This window comes from Aegilops tauschii, chromosome 7 (genome assembly GCF_002575655.3).
Source record: "Aegilops tauschii subsp. strangulata cultivar AL8/78 chromosome 7, Aet v6.0, whole genome shotgun sequence".
NCBI lineage: Eukaryota > Viridiplantae > Streptophyta > Magnoliopsida > Poales > Poaceae > Aegilops > Aegilops tauschii.
In genome coordinates, this window is record NC_053041.3 from 123,073,096 (window position 1) to 123,093,503 (window position 20,408).

General features: G+C 45.7%; 1 protein-coding gene across 1 annotated transcript; it reads right to left on the minus strand.

The window, feature by feature from the left end:
* Positions 1-15,657: 15,657 nt before the first annotated feature.
* On the minus strand, positions 15,658-16,947 carry LOC109764571 (uncharacterized). The gene is made up of 2 exons (XM_020323375.1): positions 16,347-16,947; positions 15,658-16,208 (listed from the first exon to the last, which is right to left on the minus strand). Exons 1-2 carry the CDS (start codon positions 16,945-16,947, stop codon positions 15,658-15,660), a joined length of 1,152 nt encoding a protein of 383 aa, XP_020178964.1.
* Positions 16,948-20,408: the final 3,461 nt, after the last annotated feature.

The window sequence follows — 20,408 nt, forward strand, 5'->3', positions numbered from 1 at the left end:
TAACGTCTTGGTTTGCTGGGACGGGTGCTTCACCTAGCAGTGCTTCAAGGACATATGCTTTCTTGGCAGCTATGAGGATGATCCTCAAGTTCCGGACCCAGTCCGTATAGTTGCTACCATCGTCTTTCAGCTTGGTTTTCTCTAGGAACGCATTGAAGTTGAGGTTGACATTAGCATGGGCCATTTGATCTACAAGACATATTGTAAAGATTTTAGACTAAGTTCATGATAATTAAGTTCATCTAATCAAATTATTAATGAACTCCCACTCAGACAGACATCCCTCTAGTCATCTAAGTGATACATGATCCGAGTCAACTAGGCCGTGTCCGATCATCACGTGAGACGGACTAGTCATCATCGGTGAACATCTTCATGTTGATCGTATCTGCTATACGACTCATGTTCGACCTTTCGGTCTCTTGTGTTCCGAGGCCATGTCTGTACATGCTAGGCTCGTCAAGTCAACCTAAGTGTATTGCGTGTGTAAATCTGGCTTACACCCGTTGTATGCGAACGTTAGAACCTATCACACCCGATCATCACGTGGTGCTTCGGAACAACGAACCTTCGCAATGGTGCACAGTTAGGGGGAACACTTTCTTGAAATTTTAGCAAGGGATCATCTTATTTATGCTACCGTCGTTCTAAGTAAATAAGATGTAAAACATGATAAACATCACATGCAATCAAATAGTGACATGATATGGCCAATATCATTTTGCTCCTTTTGATCTCCATCTTCGGGGCGCCATGATCATCATCGTCACCGGCATGACACCATGATCTCCATCATGATGATCTCCATCATCGTGTCTTCATGAAGTTGTCTCGCCAACTATTAATTCTACTACTATGGCTAACGGTTAGCAATAAAGTAAAATAATTACATGACGTTTCAGTTGACACGCAGGTCATAAATAAATTAAGACAACTCCTATGGCTCCTGTCGGTTGTCATACTCATCGACATACAAGTCGTGATTCCTATTACAAGAACATGATCAATCTCATACATCACATATATCATTCATCACATTCTTCTGGCCATATCACATCACATGACACATGCTGCAAAAACAAGTTAGACGTCCTCTAATTGTTGTTGCAAATTTTTACGTGGCTGCTATAGGTTTCTAGCAAGAACGTTTCTTACCTAAGCAAAAACCACAACGTGATATGCCAATTTCTATTTACCCTTCATAAGGACCCTTTTCATCAAATACAATCCGACTAAAGTGGGAGAGACAGACACCCACTAGCCACCTTATGCAACTAGTGCATGTCAGTCGGTGGAACCCGTCTCACGTAAGCGTACGTGTAAGGTCGGTCCGGGCCACTTCATCCCACGATGCCACCGAATCAAGATAAGACTAGTAATGGCAAGTAAATTGACAAAATCGATGCCCACAACAACTTGTGTTCTACTCGTGCATAGAAACTACGCATAGACCTAGCTCATGATGCCACTGTTGGGGATCGTTGCAGAAATTAAAAAAATTCTACGCATCACCAAGATCAATCTATGGAGTTTACTAGCAACGAGAGGGGAGTGCATCTTCATACCTTTGAAGATCGCGAGTCGGAAGCGTTGCAATAACGCGGATGAGGGAGTCGTACTCGTAGCGATTCAGATCGCGGTGGATTCCGATCCTAGCGCCGAACAACGGCACCTCTACGTTCAACACACGTGCAGCCCGGTGACGTCTCCCATGCCTTGATCCAGCAAGGAGGAGGGAGAGGTTAAGGAAGAAGGCTCCAACAGCAGCACAACGGTGTGGTGGTGATGGAGTGGCAGTTCTCCGGCAGGGCTTCGCCAAGCTCACGCGGAGGAGGAGAGGTGTTGGGGAGGGGAGGGGCTGCGCCTTAGATGTGGTGGTGCAGCCCTCCCTCCACCCCTCTATTTATAGGCAGAAGGGGGAAGGGGGCCGGCCCCTCTAGATGAGATCTAGAGGGGGGCGGCGGCCAAGGGGGAGGGGGCTTGCCCCCCAAGCAAGGGGGCGCCCCCTTTAGGGTTCCCCCCAACCCTAGGCGCATGGGCCCTAGGGAGGATGGTGCCCAGCCCACTTAGGGGCTGGTTCCCTTCCACCTACAGCCCATAAGGCCCTCCGGGGCAGGTGGACCATCCCGGTGGACCCCCGGAACCCCTCCCGTGGTCCCGGTACAATACCGGTATACCCCCGAATATTTCCGGTGACCGTATGATGACTTCCCATATATAAATCTTCACCTCCGGACCATTCTGGAACTCCTCGTGATGTCCGGGATCTCATCCGGGACTCCGAACAACATTTGGTAACCACATACAAATCTTCCTTATAACCCTAGCGTCATCGAACCTTAAGTGTGTAGACCCTACGGGTTCGGGAATCATGCAGACATGACCGAGACGGCTCTCTAGCCAATAACCAACAGCGGGATCTGGATACCCATGTTGGCTCCCACATGTTCCACGTTGATCTCATTGGATGAACCACGATGTCGAGGATTCAAGAAATCCCGTATACAATTCCCTTCGTCAATCGGTACGTTACTTGCCCGAGATTCTATCGTCGATATCCCAATACCTCATTCAATCTCGTTACCGGCAAGTCACTTTACTCGTTCAGTAATGCATGATCCCGTGACTAACTACTTAGTCACATATTGAGCTCATTATGATGATGCATTACCGAGTGGGCCCAGAGATACCTCTCCGTCATACGGAGTGAAAAATCCAGTCTCGATCCGTGCCAACCCAACAGACACTTTCGGAGATACCTGTAGTGCACCTTTATAGTCACCCAGTTACGTTGTGATGTTTGGTACACCCAAAGCATTCCTACGGTATCTGGGAGTTGCACGATCTCATGGTCTAAGGAAATGATACTTGACATTAGAAAAGCTTTAGCAAACGAACTACACGATCTAGTGCTATGCTTAGGATTGGGTCTTGTCCATCACATCATTCTCCTAATGATGTGATCCCGTTATCAATGACATCTAATGTCCATGTTCAGGAAAACGTAACCATCTATTGATCAACGAGCTAGTCAACTAGAGGCTCACTAGGGACATGTTATGGTCTATGTGTTCACACATGTATTACGATTTCCGGATAACACAATTATAGCATGAACAATAGACAATTATCATGAATAAGGAAATATAATAATAACCATTTTATTATTGCCTCTAGGGCATATTTCCAACAAGTATGGACTTTAGTGGATTTGCCCGATGATCGGCAAGCCATTGAGAATAAATGGATCTTCAAGAGGAAGAGAGACACTGATGGTAGTGTTATTATCTACAAAGCTCAACTTGTCGCAAAATGTTTTCAACAAGTTCAAAGTGTTGACTACGATGAGATTATCTCACTCGTAGCGATGCTTAAGTCTGTCCGAATCATGTTAGCAATTGCCGCATTTTATGAAATCTGACAAATGGATGTCAAACCTGAATTCCTTAATGGATTTATTAAAGAAGTGTTGTATATGATGCAACCAGAAGGTTTTTTTGTCGATCCTAAAGGTTCTAACAAAATGTGCAAGCTCCAGCAATCCATCTATTGACTGGTGCAAGCATCTCGGAGTTGGAATATACGCTTTGATGAGTTGATCAAAGCATATTGTTTTATACAGACTTGCGGTGAAACCTGTATTTACAAGAAAGTGAGTGGGAGCACTACAACCTTTCTGATAAGTATATGTGTATGACCTATTATTGATCGGAAATGATGTAGAATTTTCTGGAAAGCATAAAGGAGTGTTTGAAATGAGTTTTTCAAAGAAAGACCTCGGTGAAGCTGCTTACATATTGAGCATCAAGATCTATAGAGATAGATCAAGACGCTTGATAAGATTTTTTCAACGAGTATATACCTTGAAAAAAAAATGATGTAGTTCAAAATGGAACAGTCAAAGAAGGAGTTCTTGCCTGTGTTGCAAGGTGTGAAGTTGAGTAAGACTTAAAACCCGACCACGGCAGAAAATAGAAAGAGAATGAAAGTCATTCCCTATGCCTCAGTCATAGGTTCTATGAAGTATGCTATGCTGTGTACCAGACCTATTGTGTACCTTGCCATGAGTTTGGCAAGGGGGGGGATATCTGGTGCATCGGTGCTTGTGGTGCTACCGGTGCACCGAACTCATGTTGCACATTTAAAATATTCAATAATTCAGAAAATAAATTAGCACATTCACAGAACTTCAATGTAGGTTGCCACAAAATTTCAGATCAAAATTAAAAATTTAGCACAAAAAACGAAAATGACAAATTCAACACTGAATGGTACATAACATAAGTTGGGCTTTTGATTTGGCCCATTATCATGATGATGTCAAATTTGTCATTTTTGTATCTCAAAAAGTATTTCAAATTTTGATACGAATTGTTGTGACAATATACATTATGTTGTGCCAATGTGCTAGGCTTTTTTTAGATTTTTTTAATGTTCTATCACATCTGGTGCACCGGTAGCACTAGAAGTGTGGGTGCACCAGATATGTTCCCTGGCAAGTGGGTACGATAGTAATCCAGGAGTGGATCACTAGACAACGGTCAAAGTTATCCTTCGTTACCTAAGAGGACTAAGGAAATATTTCTCGGTTATGGAGGTGATAAAGAGTTACGTCGATGCAAGCTTTTACATCAATCCAGATTACTCTAAGTCTCAATCTGGATACATATTGAAAGTGGGAGCAATTAGCTAGAGTAGCTCCATGCAGAGCATTGTAGACATAGAAAAATTTGCGAAATACATACGGCTCTGAATGTGGCAGACCCGTTGACTAAACTTCTCTCACAAGCAAAACATGATCACACCTTAGTACTCTTTGGGTGTTAATCACATGGCGATGTGAACTAGATTGTTGACTCTAGTAAACCCTTTTGGTGATAAATCACATGGCAATGTGAATTAGATTATTGACTCTAGTGCAAGTGGGAAACTGAAGAAAATATGCCCTAGAGGCAATAATAAAGTTGTTTTTTTATATTTCCTTATATCATGATAAATGTTTATTATTCATGCTAGAATTTTATTAACCGGAAACTTGATACATGTGTGAATACATAGACAAAACAAAGTGTCCCTAGTATGCCTCTACTTGACTAGCTCGTTAATCAAAGATGGTTAAGTTTCCTAACCATAGACAGGTGTTGTCATTTGATCAACGGGATCACATCATTAGGAGAATGATGTGATGGACAAGACCCATCCGTTAGCTTAGCATAATGATCGTTAAGTTTTATTGCTATTGCTTTCTTCATGACTTATACATATTCCTCTGACTATGAGATATGCAACTCTCGAATATCGGAGGAGCACCTTGTGTGCTATCAAACATCACAACGTAACTGGGTGATTATAAAGATGCTCTACAGGTGTCTCTGAAGGTGTTTGTTGGGTTGGCATAGATCGAGATTAGGATTTGTCACTCCGAGTATCGAAGAGGTATCTCTGGGCCCTCTCGGTTATGCACATCACTATAAGCCTTGCAAGGAATGTGACTAATGAGTTAGTTGCAGGACGTTGCATTACGGAACGAGTAAAGAGACTTGCTGATAACGAGTTGAACTAGATATGATGATACCGACGATCGAATCTCGGGCAAGTAACATACCGATGACAAAGGGAATAACGTATGTTGTTATGCTGTTTGACCGATAAAGATCTCCGTAGAATATGTAGGAGCCAATATGAGCATCCAGGTTCCTCTATTGGTTATTGACCGGATATGTCTCGGACATGTCTACATAGTTCTCAAACCCATAGGTCCGCACGCTTAACGTTCGATGACGATTTGTATTATGAGTTATGTGATTTGATGACCGAAGTTTTTTCGGAGTCCCAGATGAGATCACGGACATGATGAGGAGTCTCGAAATGGTCGAGACGTAAAGATTGATATATTGGAAGGTTATATACAGACATCATAATGGTTCCGATAAGGTTCGGGAATTTATGGGAGTTATTGGGCCTAATGGGCCATAGTGGAGGAGAGGAAGCAGGCCACAGGAAGTGGGGCGCGCCCCCTTGCCCCAATCCGAATTGGACAAGGCGAGGGGGCGCGGCCCCCCTTTTTCCTTCTCCCTCTCCCTCCTTTCCCCTTTCCCCCTCTCCATTGGAAGGAGAGGGGGGCGAATCCTGCTAGGTTTGGAGTCCTAGTAGGACTCCCCCCCCCCTTGGCGCGCCTCCCCCTTCGCCGGCCTCCTCCTCCCCCCTCCTTTATATACGTGGGCAGGGGGGCACCCCAAAGAACAACAGACAATCTCTTAGCCGTGTGCGGTGCCCCCTCCACAGTTTAACACCTCAGTCATATCGTCGTAGTGCTTAGGTGAAGCCCTGCGCCGGTAACTTTATCATCACCGTCGCCACGCCGTCGTGCTGACGGAATTCTCCCTCGTCCTCAACTGGATCAAGAGCTCGATGGACGTCATCGTGCTGAACGTGTGCTGAACACGGAGGTGCCGTACGTTCGGTACTTGGATCGTTGGATCGTGAAGACGTTCGACTTCATCAACCGCGTTACTAAACGCTTCCGCTTTCGGTCTACGAGGGTACGTGGACACACTCTCCCCTCTCGTTGCTATGCATCTCCTAGATAGATCTTGCGTGATCGTAGGAATTTTTTTAATTACTACGTTCCCCAACACCAAACAGGCTACTCAAGAGAAAAGAAAAACAACACCCATGGCCCACAAGCCAGTCAAAGCGGATCCTGGGATGTGCTCATCGTTAGCATATGCAACCACACATAAACTTGGAGAAGATATGATCATTTTTAGCCCCATTGAGGTGAACTAAAGGTGTGGAGACCCGCTTACACAAAGGTATAAAACAAAATGACATGTATTTAACTTTGCGCTTTGTTTTCGATACTTACTTGAGTCATTTAGGAATACCACCCTATTAAAATGGGTCACACAAGGTGTGAGGAGGATTCATGAGCCAAATACGTCCCAAACAACCACTCATACAACTCGAAAAAGTTCCAAGGTACCTCAATTCATATAATCTTGTTACTGAGGTTTTTAGTCGGGAACCAGACCTAATCCTGCATTCTCTCCCGATTTCGCATAGTCTATCCTGTTAAGCCCTTCAGAGTGGTAGTTTGGGCCTACGGCGGCGCATTGAGGGGATGACCCATAGCTGCCAGTAGAAATCTTACACTTTCTCATTAACATCCTCTTTGAGCCGCTAAGGTGCTACACGAATCCTGAACGGTACAAATTGCTCCAGATGGCTTATGAGAATATCTCCATCTATCGTCTCGCTTAGGTTCCTTGTGAGGTTGGGTCGTAGACCTGAATCCTCCATTATCATGAGCACGGAGCACTGTCAAATCCCCATGAAATACAGTAGGCTTGGAAATCTCTTTGGAAATGTAAGTGGAAGCCTCCCGTGGTCTCCATGATAAATAGAGGCTGATCAGGTCGGATCAACCCAAGTTTTACTAAAATCCAGGAACTCTAAGCATGTGAACCCAGTGTCAAACAAGTGGTGGGCATTGTGGCGACGGCAGATTTTGAGCCCTGAAGGCTCCCCACGACCCATCGACGTTGGAATGGCAGAGACCGCCTCCATCTCCTCCCACTCGATCACATGATCCGATGTGATTGGCCCAGACGAATACATCTGCATCCTCTCCTCTTCTGTTCCGGTGTGGATCGTGTGAGGCAGGGATGCTTGAACTTGGTGCTGTAACTTGTAACCGAATGTTGTGTCCTCTGTGTGCATGACTCTGTGATCTATACGCATCCAACAAAAAGATGTTGTAACTGGAAGCTTGAACTTGGTGATGTAAATTGTAACTGCATGTAGTAGGAAGATGTCTCGTGCAATTTTTTACAAAGCAAAATATTGTTTCTTTCCGATTGCTTTCCGGCAGGCGTTTCTTTCCTATTTTGAAACGAACACGAACACTCTTCGATTCTGCTGCTTGGAGCCGGTTTCGGATTGGACGCGAGTCGATAAAAGGCGGGGCAATTCTCATCTTGCTCCATCTCCACCTCCACCTAGAAGCTCCATCGCGCCGTTGGCCGATCGATAAACCCCGCCACGGTAGACGACGGCGCTGATCCATCGATGGACGAGATGGTTTCGTTGATGATGAAGCAGCCCGGCGACTCCACCGGCACGGCTGTCGGGCCTCAAGGCTGCGTTCTCGCGCTCCCATCGCCTTCGGTTTTTGCGGGAGACAAGGAGGAAGAAGAGCCGGTTCTTGGGGACGGAGATCAGGCCGACGACGGCGAGGAGGACGAGGTGTCTTACGACAGCGATGACAGCTACTACGAGGAGGACGGCAAGTCCTACGACAGCGATGACGGCTATGAACAAGAGGAGAGCGACGGTGAGGTAGAGGTGCCGCTCAAGATCGACCCACGCGTAGCGGCCGGGGCGAGCGGCGTCAGGGGCGGGCCGCCGCTACTCCGGAGGCAGTACGCACCCGAAGGCCGGTTCCTTGGGCCGGCGCCGCGGTTCGCCTCCTCAGGGAACACGGCCGGCTTCTTGGGCGTCGCCGTCGTGGTGCCGCCGCCGGCTGATCGCCCGGTCGCCAGCCAAGAACAAGGAGGAGGCAAGGAGATCTTGGTGCTTTACCGCTACACCGAATTTGAGGCGGCGCCCGGCGGCGTGCATGTGTCCAAGAAAACGATGCTGCACTATCTCCGTTTCGCCGTCCCGCCGGCCGGCAACGCGGCGGGCTCGCTCCAGTGGGCTGGGTCGTCGCTGGCGCCGCTGATATACCCCGCCCGCCACAGCAGCGAGCTCCAGGAACTCTGGTCCAGGCTGGTCTCGAACGTGGCCGTGGCCATCCCGCCGGAGACCACGCGTCTCAAGGTGATCGCAGACGTCAGCATCCTCCGGCTCGAGGACTACACTCGGGGGCGCATGGATGTGGTGATTGACGCGCTGCAGGGCATGATAGCGGAGCCATGGCCCGGGTACCACGTCGGCATGGAGCTGCGCCTGCCAGAGCCGGTGCACGTGCAGTGCGCGGACGAAGCTGAAGCTGCCCACGGCGACTGCGAGCGGCCGGCGAAGCGGAGGAAGGTGGTCGCCGGGCAGGAGTGCTCCGTCTGCTTCGAGCTGCTGCAAAGCGACGTCGCCGTGTGGCCCGGGTGCTCCATGCCCCACGTCTTCCATGGCGCATGCCTGGCGGACACCCTCAAAGGGAGCGAGATGTGCCCTCTCTGCAGGCGCAAGCTCTCGGCTCCGGACGAGCAAGTCTAGTCTAGGGACCTCCTGTATCTGCATGCAACCTGAACTCCTGAAGTCTGGAGCATTATTCTTTCTGAAGGGCAGAATTATTCAGATACATGAAGGGATTCTGCTGGTTCTGGAATGAAATTCTTGAGTTAAATCAATGGAGAAGTGTATGTTGGACTATGCATTTATGAATCAACTTTTTACTACTTTTTGTGATGTGATGATGATGAATTGATGATGCATGGAGCACTGCAGTTTTAAGTTTTACACGCAAGTGAAAAACAAGCAGCTAGCTCTGTGGATGAATAAACCCTAAGTTCAGTAATCAACCATGCATCATGTCCAGAGCTTCCAACATACATACACAAACCAATTTTCATCCCTGGCCTTGCTTAAATGGAGCAATGTAAATATTCACAGACCCCTCTTAATCCGTCACAAACCAATTTGCTAGAAGAAGCGGTCAGGGTTTCACATCTAAAGCTCCAGAACTCGCTTGACAGTAGGCCTCAATCTTACTATATCCTAGAGTGCTACAGGTTTATGCAATATTTGAACATGAGGAGCATTAGAGCGGCAAAACTGATAGTACTGACGAGGCTGACTCCATCTTGGCTTCCTGCTCTGTTCGTGTAGCTTTTTTCCTCGCTCGCTTCACTGCTAGATTAGAAAAAACCGTCTATCATATTTATTTATTTTTGCAAATTTTCATTTAATAAAAGATGTTCACATAACTTTTAAAAATATTCATGAATTTTAAAAAATATTCACAAATATTAAAAAAAAGTTTGCAAATTCTAAGAATGATGTTCATGAATTAAAAAAAATTGTTTATAGATTTTAAAAGTGCAGACATGAACACTTGAGAAGACGCGTTGTGTCGGTGTTTCTTTAAAGTGATTTGATATACGGAGGGCCCTTGACGATGTCGTGACAAATTCCATTCAATCTCGTTTAACTTGTCAGAAAAGATAAGTCGGATGCACACAACGCATAATATAAGTCTTTAGCCGGTTGGTTTCATATGCTTCCATAGTATAGTGGTACTACCATACTACTATATTTTATCCCGTTCAGAGTTTGACCGCTGCAGTCCCACGATCTCCTACTATTGACCAATAGGGTCCATGTGCCCACCTGAGCCCCAATGCGGAATAACGATATAATTCCTGCGAGCTTTAGTAATTTTTTTAGGCAAACCCTGCGAGTGTTAGTATCTTTACTAAGTAGATGTTTTAAACGCAGCTTCCTTACAGCATGCTCTGGAAACCTACTGCCAGAGTTCGGGCCAGTTGGTAAGTTTGTCAAAGTCAAGTGTTTTCTTCAGTCCTAACACTTCTATGGTGGTAAGGGCTGAAATATGCCAGGAATTACATATTGATACTGAAGCATTGTCTGATAAATATCTTGGGCTACCAGCAATGGTGGGGGCGGACAGAAGTGACTGCTTCAAACATTTTGTTGAAAGAATTAAAGAAAGACTGAAAGGATGGATGGAGAAGGTATTATCTATTGGTGGCAAAGAGATTCTCATAAAAGCGGTAGCGCAGGCTATCCCAGTCTTTGCCATGTCTGTTTTCAGTATACCCAAAGGTGTTTGTAAGGATATCACATACTTAATTTCCCAGTATTGGTGGGGTGATGATGAGGAATATAAGAAAATGCATTGGTTTTTTTGATGGAAATTATGCTACCCAAAGAGTGAAGGGGGCGTGGGGTTTAGAGATTTATACTCCTTCAACTTGGCAATGCTATCAAAACAGTGCTGGAGGTTGATCACATGTCCTGAATCTTTGTGTGCTAGAGTGCTCAAAGCAAAATATTTCCCAAATGGGAGTCTACTCCAAGCTAGCTTAAAAAATGGAGCATCGTTTACTTGGCAAAGTATCATGAAAGGATTAGAGACCTTCAAGCTGGGATACATATGGAGAATTGGGACAGGAGAGCATGTGAACACTTGGAGGGGCCCGTGGATCCCAGCTAGCCCGGACAGGAAGGTGATATCATTGAGAGGCCACTCTATTCTTTCCACTATTCAAGAGCTCATCGACCCCAACACCGGTTCATGGGATGAAGACTTGCTTCGGTCGATCCTAAATCTGGTAGATGTTAACAGGATCTTACAAATCCCGTTAAACTACAATTCCTTTGATGACTTTATAGCATGGCACCCTGATCGGAAAGGGATGTCCGCACAGCATACCGTATTCAGTGGATTCAAACTTTTGGGGCTCAAGCAACTGCACCGACACATCCAAACAGATCGAATACACCGGCAGTGTGGAGTGTACTCTGGAAACTTTGCATCCCACGTAAAATCCAATTTTTTGCTGGAGAGTGCTGCACGGGATATTGCCGCTTAAATCCATCCTTACTAACAGACATGTAGGTACAAATGGTGCATGCCCAATCTGTCACCACGGTGCGGAGGATATTAAGCATTTGTTATTTGATTGTATACACGCAAGGGAACTCTGGAGCAGATTAGGCATCTCGGAAACAATTGCCGAAGCCCGGGCGGTGAATCGTTCGGGTTCTATCATACTGGAACATTTACTCATCGGTGGACCTAGCCCGGCTCCTCTGAAACCTAATTTGGATGTTAAGCAAGTCATAGTGGTGGGAAGCTAGTATCTATGGTGGATCCGTCGGCAATTCACTCACAATGGATCGCCTCCTCCTACTTTTAAATGGCCGATGTCCATATTGGCGATAGCAAATAATTACCATCAGGCTAATGAGAAGATGATGAATACTACTGTAGAAAAATGGAGGATACCAGAGCCCAGGTTTGTCAAACTAAATGTTGATGCTGCCTTTTATGTTGATGAAGGTTTAGGTGCTACAGCAGCTGTGATTAGGGATGAGAAGGGAACATTCCTAGCGGAGCAGTGCAAATTTATACCCCATGCAGCTAATGTAGTTGCCACCGAGGCCCTTGCGATGAGAGATGGATTGGCTTTTGCAAATTCACTTGGTTTCCCCCGGATTGAAGCAGAATCGGACTCCACGATGGTGATAGAATCATGTGATGGCCAAGCTAGATGGTGGGATGAAGCAGCAGCTATTTTTGCCGAGTGTGTGGATCTCTTTTCATTGATCGGGAAGGTCAAATTTCAGTACTGCCCACGTTCTTGTAACCAAGCGGCGCATGTGCTAGCTAACTACAGTTATTGTAATAAGATTTCTCTTAGTTGGACGGATGAGCCTCCGAGCTTTCTCGTTTCGAAACTTGTGGACGATGTAATCCCTATTTTCAATCAATAAAGCTAGCCATCATGGCCTTCCCTAAAAAAAAAGGATATCAGGTTTGGGGTCCATTGGTTTCGAGGGCCCGGACGGCACGAGGGCCGAGCCTGAGCACACCTCACACATATTGTATATTTTTCATATATATCTGGAATGTTTTTTAATACACATTTAACATTTCAAATACATATTATTTTTTCTGAAATGTATGTTCCAATGTCTACTTTTTCTGATACATGTTGTTCATTTTCGTATATGTCAGAATCATTATTTTTATACACATTTCAAAATTTTAAACACATCATTAACATTTATGTAAATATATGTTTTGATGTCTACATTTTTCATATACATTGTATGTTTTTTTCTATACATAAGGAAGATATTTTTATACCCGCTTAGCATTTTCTGTATACACATTTTGATACAAGTCTAAAAAAATTTAAATACATCATTAACAGTTTTTTCAAATACGTGTTTTTGAACATTTCTCAAATACAAGTTGTTTAAAAAAATCTGAATGTTACGAAACATTTTTCTTGAACTACAAAAACATTTTTTACATTTTCTAATATTTAAAATTATCACCTACATTTTCTTCAAATGTGTGAAGTCCCAATTTTTTTTGAAAACTATCAACATTTTTCAAAAATTAGGTTAACAAAAATTTACACCGCATTATCATTTTTCAAATGCACGTGAATATTGTTCTTACTTTTTTGGTATTAATATTCCACAAATATAAAAAAAGTAAGAAAAGAAAAAGAAAAAATGAACGATTTTACATGGTTGAAAGAAATCAACAGGCAACCTACTACCAGCCCGGCCAATTTAGAGGGTGCGTAGAGGTGATGCTCGCTTCTACTCCCTTCGTACCAAATTATAACTCGTTTTTCCTGTTCAAATTGAACGCAAAACATGTCTTATAATTAGGTACAAATGTAGTGCCTCGTTAGAAGCGAGGTATATTCGTGCTCAGTAGAGAATACATCGTACATACAGTATACTCCAACGAGAGGGATGTCATAATGCCCAGTTTACTCAAAAAGTGCAAGTAATAGAGCTCTATAGTTTCTTTTGAGAGAAAAATATTTTTTTCACTTCTCAAAATAATCTGATAAAAGCATACATGTACACATATATTTGTAGTATACAAGTTTATGAACATATATAAATATTCATATGTGATGTACACAAATAAGATAAATAAGTAGGATAATATGGGTTTTTTCTTTATTGTATTTGGGCCAGATATTTGTCTTATTTGGGTAGCATGCTAATAATAAAATTACTTGATGAAATTTTGTACATAGTTAAAGAATATGCATATGCATCTGTACATAAAAATTGTCATTTTTTGAAACTTTTAAATAATTTTTTACTTTTTTAAGCGAGCTCCATGGAGCTTGGTCTTTGCAACGCCGCGCTCTTGGTTTGCTGCATTAGACTATGGTTCATGTAAATCGTGCCGCGTGATTTTTTTTAAACACCTCCCCATTTATTAATTATTTAAAAATGTCATTACAATCGTTCATTACAGCCAGGCATCACGCAGGGCGGGAAACTATTAAAAAGAAAACCATCTGATCTATTATTAAACTAAATTTAGCAATCTCATGCACCCCTTGATTGGCATTTCTATTTATTCTGGACAACTTGAATTTTCTCAGAAGCCTAATTGTGTCAAGTGCTTCTTTCTTGAGGTCAACTGGCGGGGATTTGTCAAAAACTTTTAGGTGGAAGGAAAGTAGACACAAATACACAATCAGTTTCCAAAATAATAGGCACGTTTAAGGAAATACCGATAAAGAGCCCAGCAAGGCATGCCCGAAGCTTCGCTTAATCCACACTAGAAAAATGTCGCGTGTTTATGGCTATGTGCATCATGTGATGCAGAGGCCGGGGTACAACCCTTCTCAAAGAAATATGTGACCTTTGTTGCTTTTTTTTACGTGGATTAGAAATGAACCAATCACACGGATGAATATTGAATTGTCGGAGTAGACATATGATGTTGCACTATCACGGTTCATCATGTTGGTACACAGCTCACGGAAAATGGTACTGTAGTAGATGTCTGAATTCTGAAAAGGAATAAAGAAAATGCGGGTGTGGTCAAGGGCTGAAAGTTGCAACCCAGTTGCTACGCGCAATCGATTGGCCAGTACCACGGTAAGAGCAAGCAAGACCAGGACTTTCAGATCACCTATAGATTCTCTAGGTAAAGAACTCCTTTTGCTCTAGCCTCTAGACAGACAAACCATCAGACTTTTGTTGTTAGGCTAGTCTAGTGGGAGTAACTTAGCGAGTGACATAGCGCACTTCAAGAAATTTTTGTTTATGTGACAAGTAGTTAATGAGAAGTAGTAAGATAGCGCTTCTCAATACAAGATGAGTCTACAAGCTAATAAATGAAGCCATCTATGATACTACTACTATGTTATTTTGCACTATGAAAATACTACCTCTCTCAGTTTACAGGGCGTGCGCGTATCCCTAGGTCGTCAATTTGACCATCCTAATACAAGTCATATTTTACAAAAAATATACCAATATAAACTTCAGATGATTTTCAAACCATATAATTTTCGTGTTATATAGTTTATATTAGGATATAAAATTGACAACCTAGGTATTTGCATAGGACTTGTAAACTGAAACGGAGGTAGTAGTAACTTAGACTAGTGTCATATGCATGACACTGGTATAAATTACTCCCTACTATGACCAGCCTTAGCGACCATGCATGCAGGATGGCTTGTGTTGTTGTGTAAAACTACTGCTGCCCATGCAGCGGCCAGCATCGCGTCTGCATGCATGCAGCGAGGAGCCGCGAGGTTAGAGGGACAGCAAGGTAGCCCTAAATTTTTGGCTCATCGCGTGCGGCCAGGGCATAAGTAAGGCTAACTTCACCGCGCGACCCCAAACAGACGTCCGTTTTGTCTGGATTTTGTCCTTTTGGGTAGGGCAATGGTGTCGTGTCTGGGCGTGTTCTGGCATGCGGTGGCCGTGCGTCCAACGCGCGGCCGCATCCGTTTGCCCCATCCTGTCCGTCAAGACAAAAAATGCCCATATTTTCATCAAAACTAGTTTTACAACCCAAATATTTGTCTGAAAATTAAAATAGTTTTACAACCCAATTGAAATTGTCTTTAATAAATAGTTTTACAACCAAATCGAAATTGTCTTGACTGAACATAAAATGAACCAATACATCTATTGGTTGCCAATATGATCCCACACGTGCTCAACCAAGTCATTTTGAAGATTCAAATGAGTGTGCCAATCACGCATCTCACGGTGGAATTGGACAAACTGTTCAAATGTGGCCGGGTCTTGGTGCAGGGGCTCAATATTTTCACCTCGATAATCAAATCCTTGGTCGAAGATACTCTCATCACGCTCGTCCTCGACGATCATGTTGTGCATGATCACACAAGCAGTCATCACCTCCCAAAGCTTCCTTTCATCCCATGACAGTGCAGGGTTTCGAACGATACCCCACCAGGATTGAAGCACACCAAAAGCACGTTCCACATCCTTTCTAGAACTCTCTTGCATTTGGGCAAATCTCTTTCTCTTCTCACCTTGGGGTTTCGAGATTGTCTTCACAAAAGTTGACCACTGAGGATATATACCATCAGCTAGATAGTATCCCTTGTTGTACTGGTGGCCGTTGATCTCAAAGGTGACAGGTGGGGAGTGGTCTTCTGCAAGCCTCGCGAAGACTGGAGAACGCTGCAGCACGTTGATATCATTGTGAGAACCTGCCATGCCGAAGAAAGAATGCCATATCCAAAGATCATGCGATGCCACCGCTTCTAATATGACAGTGCACCCGTTGACATGCCCCTTGTACTGGCCCTGCCAAGCAAATGGATAGTTCTTCCACTTCTAGTGCATACGATCTATGCTGCCAAGCATGCCTGGAAAGCCTCTAGCTGCGTTGGTCGCCAACAATCTCTCTGTATCAGCGGCAGTTGGCTGCCTCAAGTACTCTGGGCCAAACACGTCGATCACAGCCTGGCAAAACTTGTACATTGACATCAGACATGTTGTCTCACTCATACGCACATACTCATTCACCAGATCGCCTGGAATTCCATATGTAAGCATGCGGATGGCCGCGGTGCATTTCTGGTAAGAGGAGAATCCAAGCTTGCCAAGGGCATCCATCTTGCACTCGAAGTATGGGTCATGAGCAACCACTCCCTCTCGGATACGATCGAACACATGCCTTGCCATACGAAAACGGCGACGAAATTTATCCGGCTTGAAAAGTGGGGTGTTCGCAAAGTAATCGGCATAGAGCAGGGCGTGGCCTCTCTCCCTGTTGCGGTTCAGGTTGGGAGCACGGCCAGGGACAGACCCCCTGTACTGAGGAAGCTGCCGTTGAATGTGGTCGTGAATGACTAGTGCAGCCACCACAAGATCTTCATCATCCGACGACGAATCGCCTAATGAACAAAGGAAGTGATGGAAGAAAAACTCGTCTCCACTGTCCATACCTTTATGGGCAAAATGTCGAACACCTCGCGGTCGTGGTGGCGAAGAGGCCGCGATGATCACCTCGACGCAGCAGGGGTGGTCGCTGGCCGGCTACTGGCCGCTCTGGAGCTCTCTTGGAAGCTGCCGCGGCCGCCGTGGTATGTCGCCGGCGGTCGTGTCCCCTCTGCCACCGGCAAAGACGGCTACGGCCAAACCTCCTCCGATCGACGGCCAAAATTACGCGAAAGCGCGGGCGTGGTGGCGGCCATGTCGAGACGTGGTTTGGTATGGACGGTGGGGGGCTGCGCGGTGAGGAGGCGGCCGGAGAATAGCGGCGGCGGGGCGGGGCGGGAGAGAGAGGGTGGAAGCGTTGGGAGCGGAGGGACTGCTAGAGTCCCCGACAGGCGGGCCACGGGGGGACAATGGCGTGCGTCGAGGCCGTCCGCGCGCATCCGTTTCACCCTAAACCGAGCGCAAGTTTGGGCGGGGATGGGTCGAAAACGGACGGAATCCGGACATTTGTCCGTTTGAGGCCGCGCATCGGGCCGCTCTATTCGTCCGTTTTATCTTAAACGGACGCACCGGATAAGATGGGGTCGCGGGATGGGGTTGGCCTAACCTATCCCTACTTGAATAAACGAGCGGCTCCTTTTGCCATGAAGTTTCTCCATCGATCAATCACGTCTTTCCTCCGCTTGAATTCAGACCGGTCTCCTTAATTACCGCGCATGTCCATGTTCATGCACGCCAGCTGAATGCACTACGTCAGCTTTCAAAAGAAGACTAGTCTCAATTCAAAATAAAAGAGGAAGAGTAGTCTCCTTAATCACCGGCTCACCCGGCAGCGCTCTGGCCGCGCCCAGTTCCTGGTGGCCGTTCCTGGCATGCATGCTCTGCCTCTGTACACTGTTTTGCACCCTGTTCCTGGACTGCCCAATGATCTGCGCCCAATTCCTGGTGGCCGCTCCTGGTCTGCACACTGTTTTGCGCCCAGTTCCTGCTACGCACGGTCTGCACAATGACCTGCGCCTGCATGGCCTGCAAAATATTTTTGTAGTGGTACGCAGCCTTCCAGCTGGGCTCCCATATGCTTCCTTTGCAATCGGACGTAGGGCACCTTTCTCCCTTCACAGTTTGTAGCAGTGCACGTTGGCATAGCTAGCTCCTCGTCTTGTTTGAAATCTGGAATGGTTTGCCTATGCATGCATGCAAGCATGCAGTAGTCTCTCTCTCTCTCTCTCCCCTCTTCCCAAATCCCTATAGAGGAGAGGTCTTTACATTTGACTAGCCAGCTGATTTGACGCAAAGGTTCCTCTGCAGCTAGTCTGTATTCCCTCTCTACCTAGTCTGACGCTCTATCTAGCTAGTGCTCTCCTCCACCCCCGCAAAGGTGTGCATTGGCGTAGCATTGGATTGAGGCCGTTCCTATATTCGTTTCAGGCTGGTCACAATGGGCAGGAACATAAACTAGTAATCTATACAGTTTTCTAGACTATGTTACTACCTTCATAGTGGGTAGGAACATGTATGTAGTGTCATGCAGCGATGTATTTATTAGGATATAGACTCATTGTTTCTTCGAGTGTGTGATGTTCCAGTAACTTAGCTAGTTACCACAAGCACCTCTCTCTTCATTAAATATGTGCCACATAAGCAAACTTGTATTGGAGTGTGTGATATTACTCCTAAGTTCCTGCCCATTGTGACCAGCCTCAGAGTGGTTAATGGTATAGGCCATAGGGCATTTGAAAAGACGAGATATAGAGTGTTTAATGATATAGCTCTTTTCCCTGCCATGTCGAAAAGTGGCAGAAATGACAAATCTAACCTATGGACGAAACTATTTCATAAACTGAACTGTGTTTGAAAAAATTTCATCTAGCTGAACTTTTTGTGTAGCGCCCAACATCTAGACGTCACACTACACTGTGCAGCGCCTAGCTCTCAGGCGCTACACGCCTAGCCAGTGTCGCACCCAGGCTGCCTTAAAAATACTAAATCAGCGTGCAACGCTTGAGAGCTAGGCGCTACACTGTACAATGTAGCGCCTAGTGTGTAGATCATTGTTCTTCATGAAAAGTACTCGTTGTTCTTTACTTTAACTCTGTCGATCACATGCGATGTCGAAGAGAGTTAATAGGTGACAAAATGGTTTTCAGGCGTATAGGCTGTCCCGCAAAAGGTCACATGAAATACTAGCTAGGACACAATTTTGAAACAACAACAAAAATAATATGTTTGCTGTGTACATGAAGTGCATAGCGTGTGCATGCATGCAATCTATGAAATGATAAGTTTTTTTAGGCAAATCTATGAAATGATAAGTGACTGGCTTTGTTTATGGCCATGAAATCTTTTATCTAGAATAAGGTAGGCCCAAAAGGTAGGGTGGAGGTACTGCTTGGGTGAGGTCCATGGATGCATGCTGACCAAATGATAGGAAACAGTACGCTCAAGGAGAATATCGCAGTGCTGTGCTACTGTGATAGTAAGACTGAGCACTGATGGACCAGGCATTGTGGCCAATAGAAAATTGTACTAGCAGTACACTGCAGCCATGGAGGTCGTCGGTCTTGTAGACTATAGCCTCCATGCCATTGACCTGACGTGTAAAAGTACACGTACAGTGCACTAGCCATGCATGCCCTTGTCATGACCCGTACACACTTGTACACGTACGTACATTGCACTCCCTATATTCCAGATACTCTTGTCTCTTGGCATGACATGAACACACCAGGCTAGATATGTAGTCACACTACACTAGATATGTAGTGCACTGCCAAGGCAAGCATGACGCCCTACCCAGTGCGCTACAGCACAGCTAGAGCCGAAACGTCTATATAAACGAGGCGGAGGGTGAGCTCCTTCTCAGCGAAGACACCGTCTCTCGGATTCCACCATTGTTTCCACAGTCCACACTCCCGAGCCAGAGCCTGCCAACCGGATGCCATGGCTTCCCTCCGCAACCACTGCAGGTTCGCCATCTTCACGGCCATCGGCTGCGCCCAGTGGCGTAGCCAGGCCTAGGGCTGCCCTGGCCGTGGCCCTGGGCGTGGAGATGAATTCCTTTGGGGAACTGTGGCTACAGTTGTGTACTGTAGCTACAGTACGTACTGTGCCAAGGAGGCTGGCCTGGGGCGTTGAGATTTTCTGCCTACGCCACTGGCTGCGCCCACATCCTGAAGCAGGCTTTCGACTTCCTCGCCGGCGGCAGTGGTGGAGTTGCCACCGCCCGTAGCTACTTCATCGACGCCGCCATCATCCTGCTGGTGCAACACATCCTGGTCACCTACCTCGCCGGCGTCACCCTCGTGCACCTCTTCTGCACGGCCCCGCCGTCGGCCACGCGCTTGTCCAACGAGGATTCCAGGCGGCTCGCGGCTCTGGCTGTCTGGCTTGGCTTTATCTTGGTTGTGCTCAGTGCATTGCCTCTCGTGCTGTTCCTGTTCGTCAATGCCGGTAAGTGAGCAGCAAAG

What these genes read in the sequence shown, in the direction of transcription:
- LOC109764571 (XM_020323375.1), bottom strand. Translation starts at nt 16,947, where the DNA reads ATGGACAGTGGAGACGAGTTTTTCTTCCATCACTTCCTTTGTTCATTA. An exon ending in CATGCTTGGCAGCATAGATC is followed by an intron (nt 16,209 to 16,346) that starts GTATGCACTAGA and finishes TCGGCATGGCAG; the next exon opens with GTTCTCACAATGATATCAAC.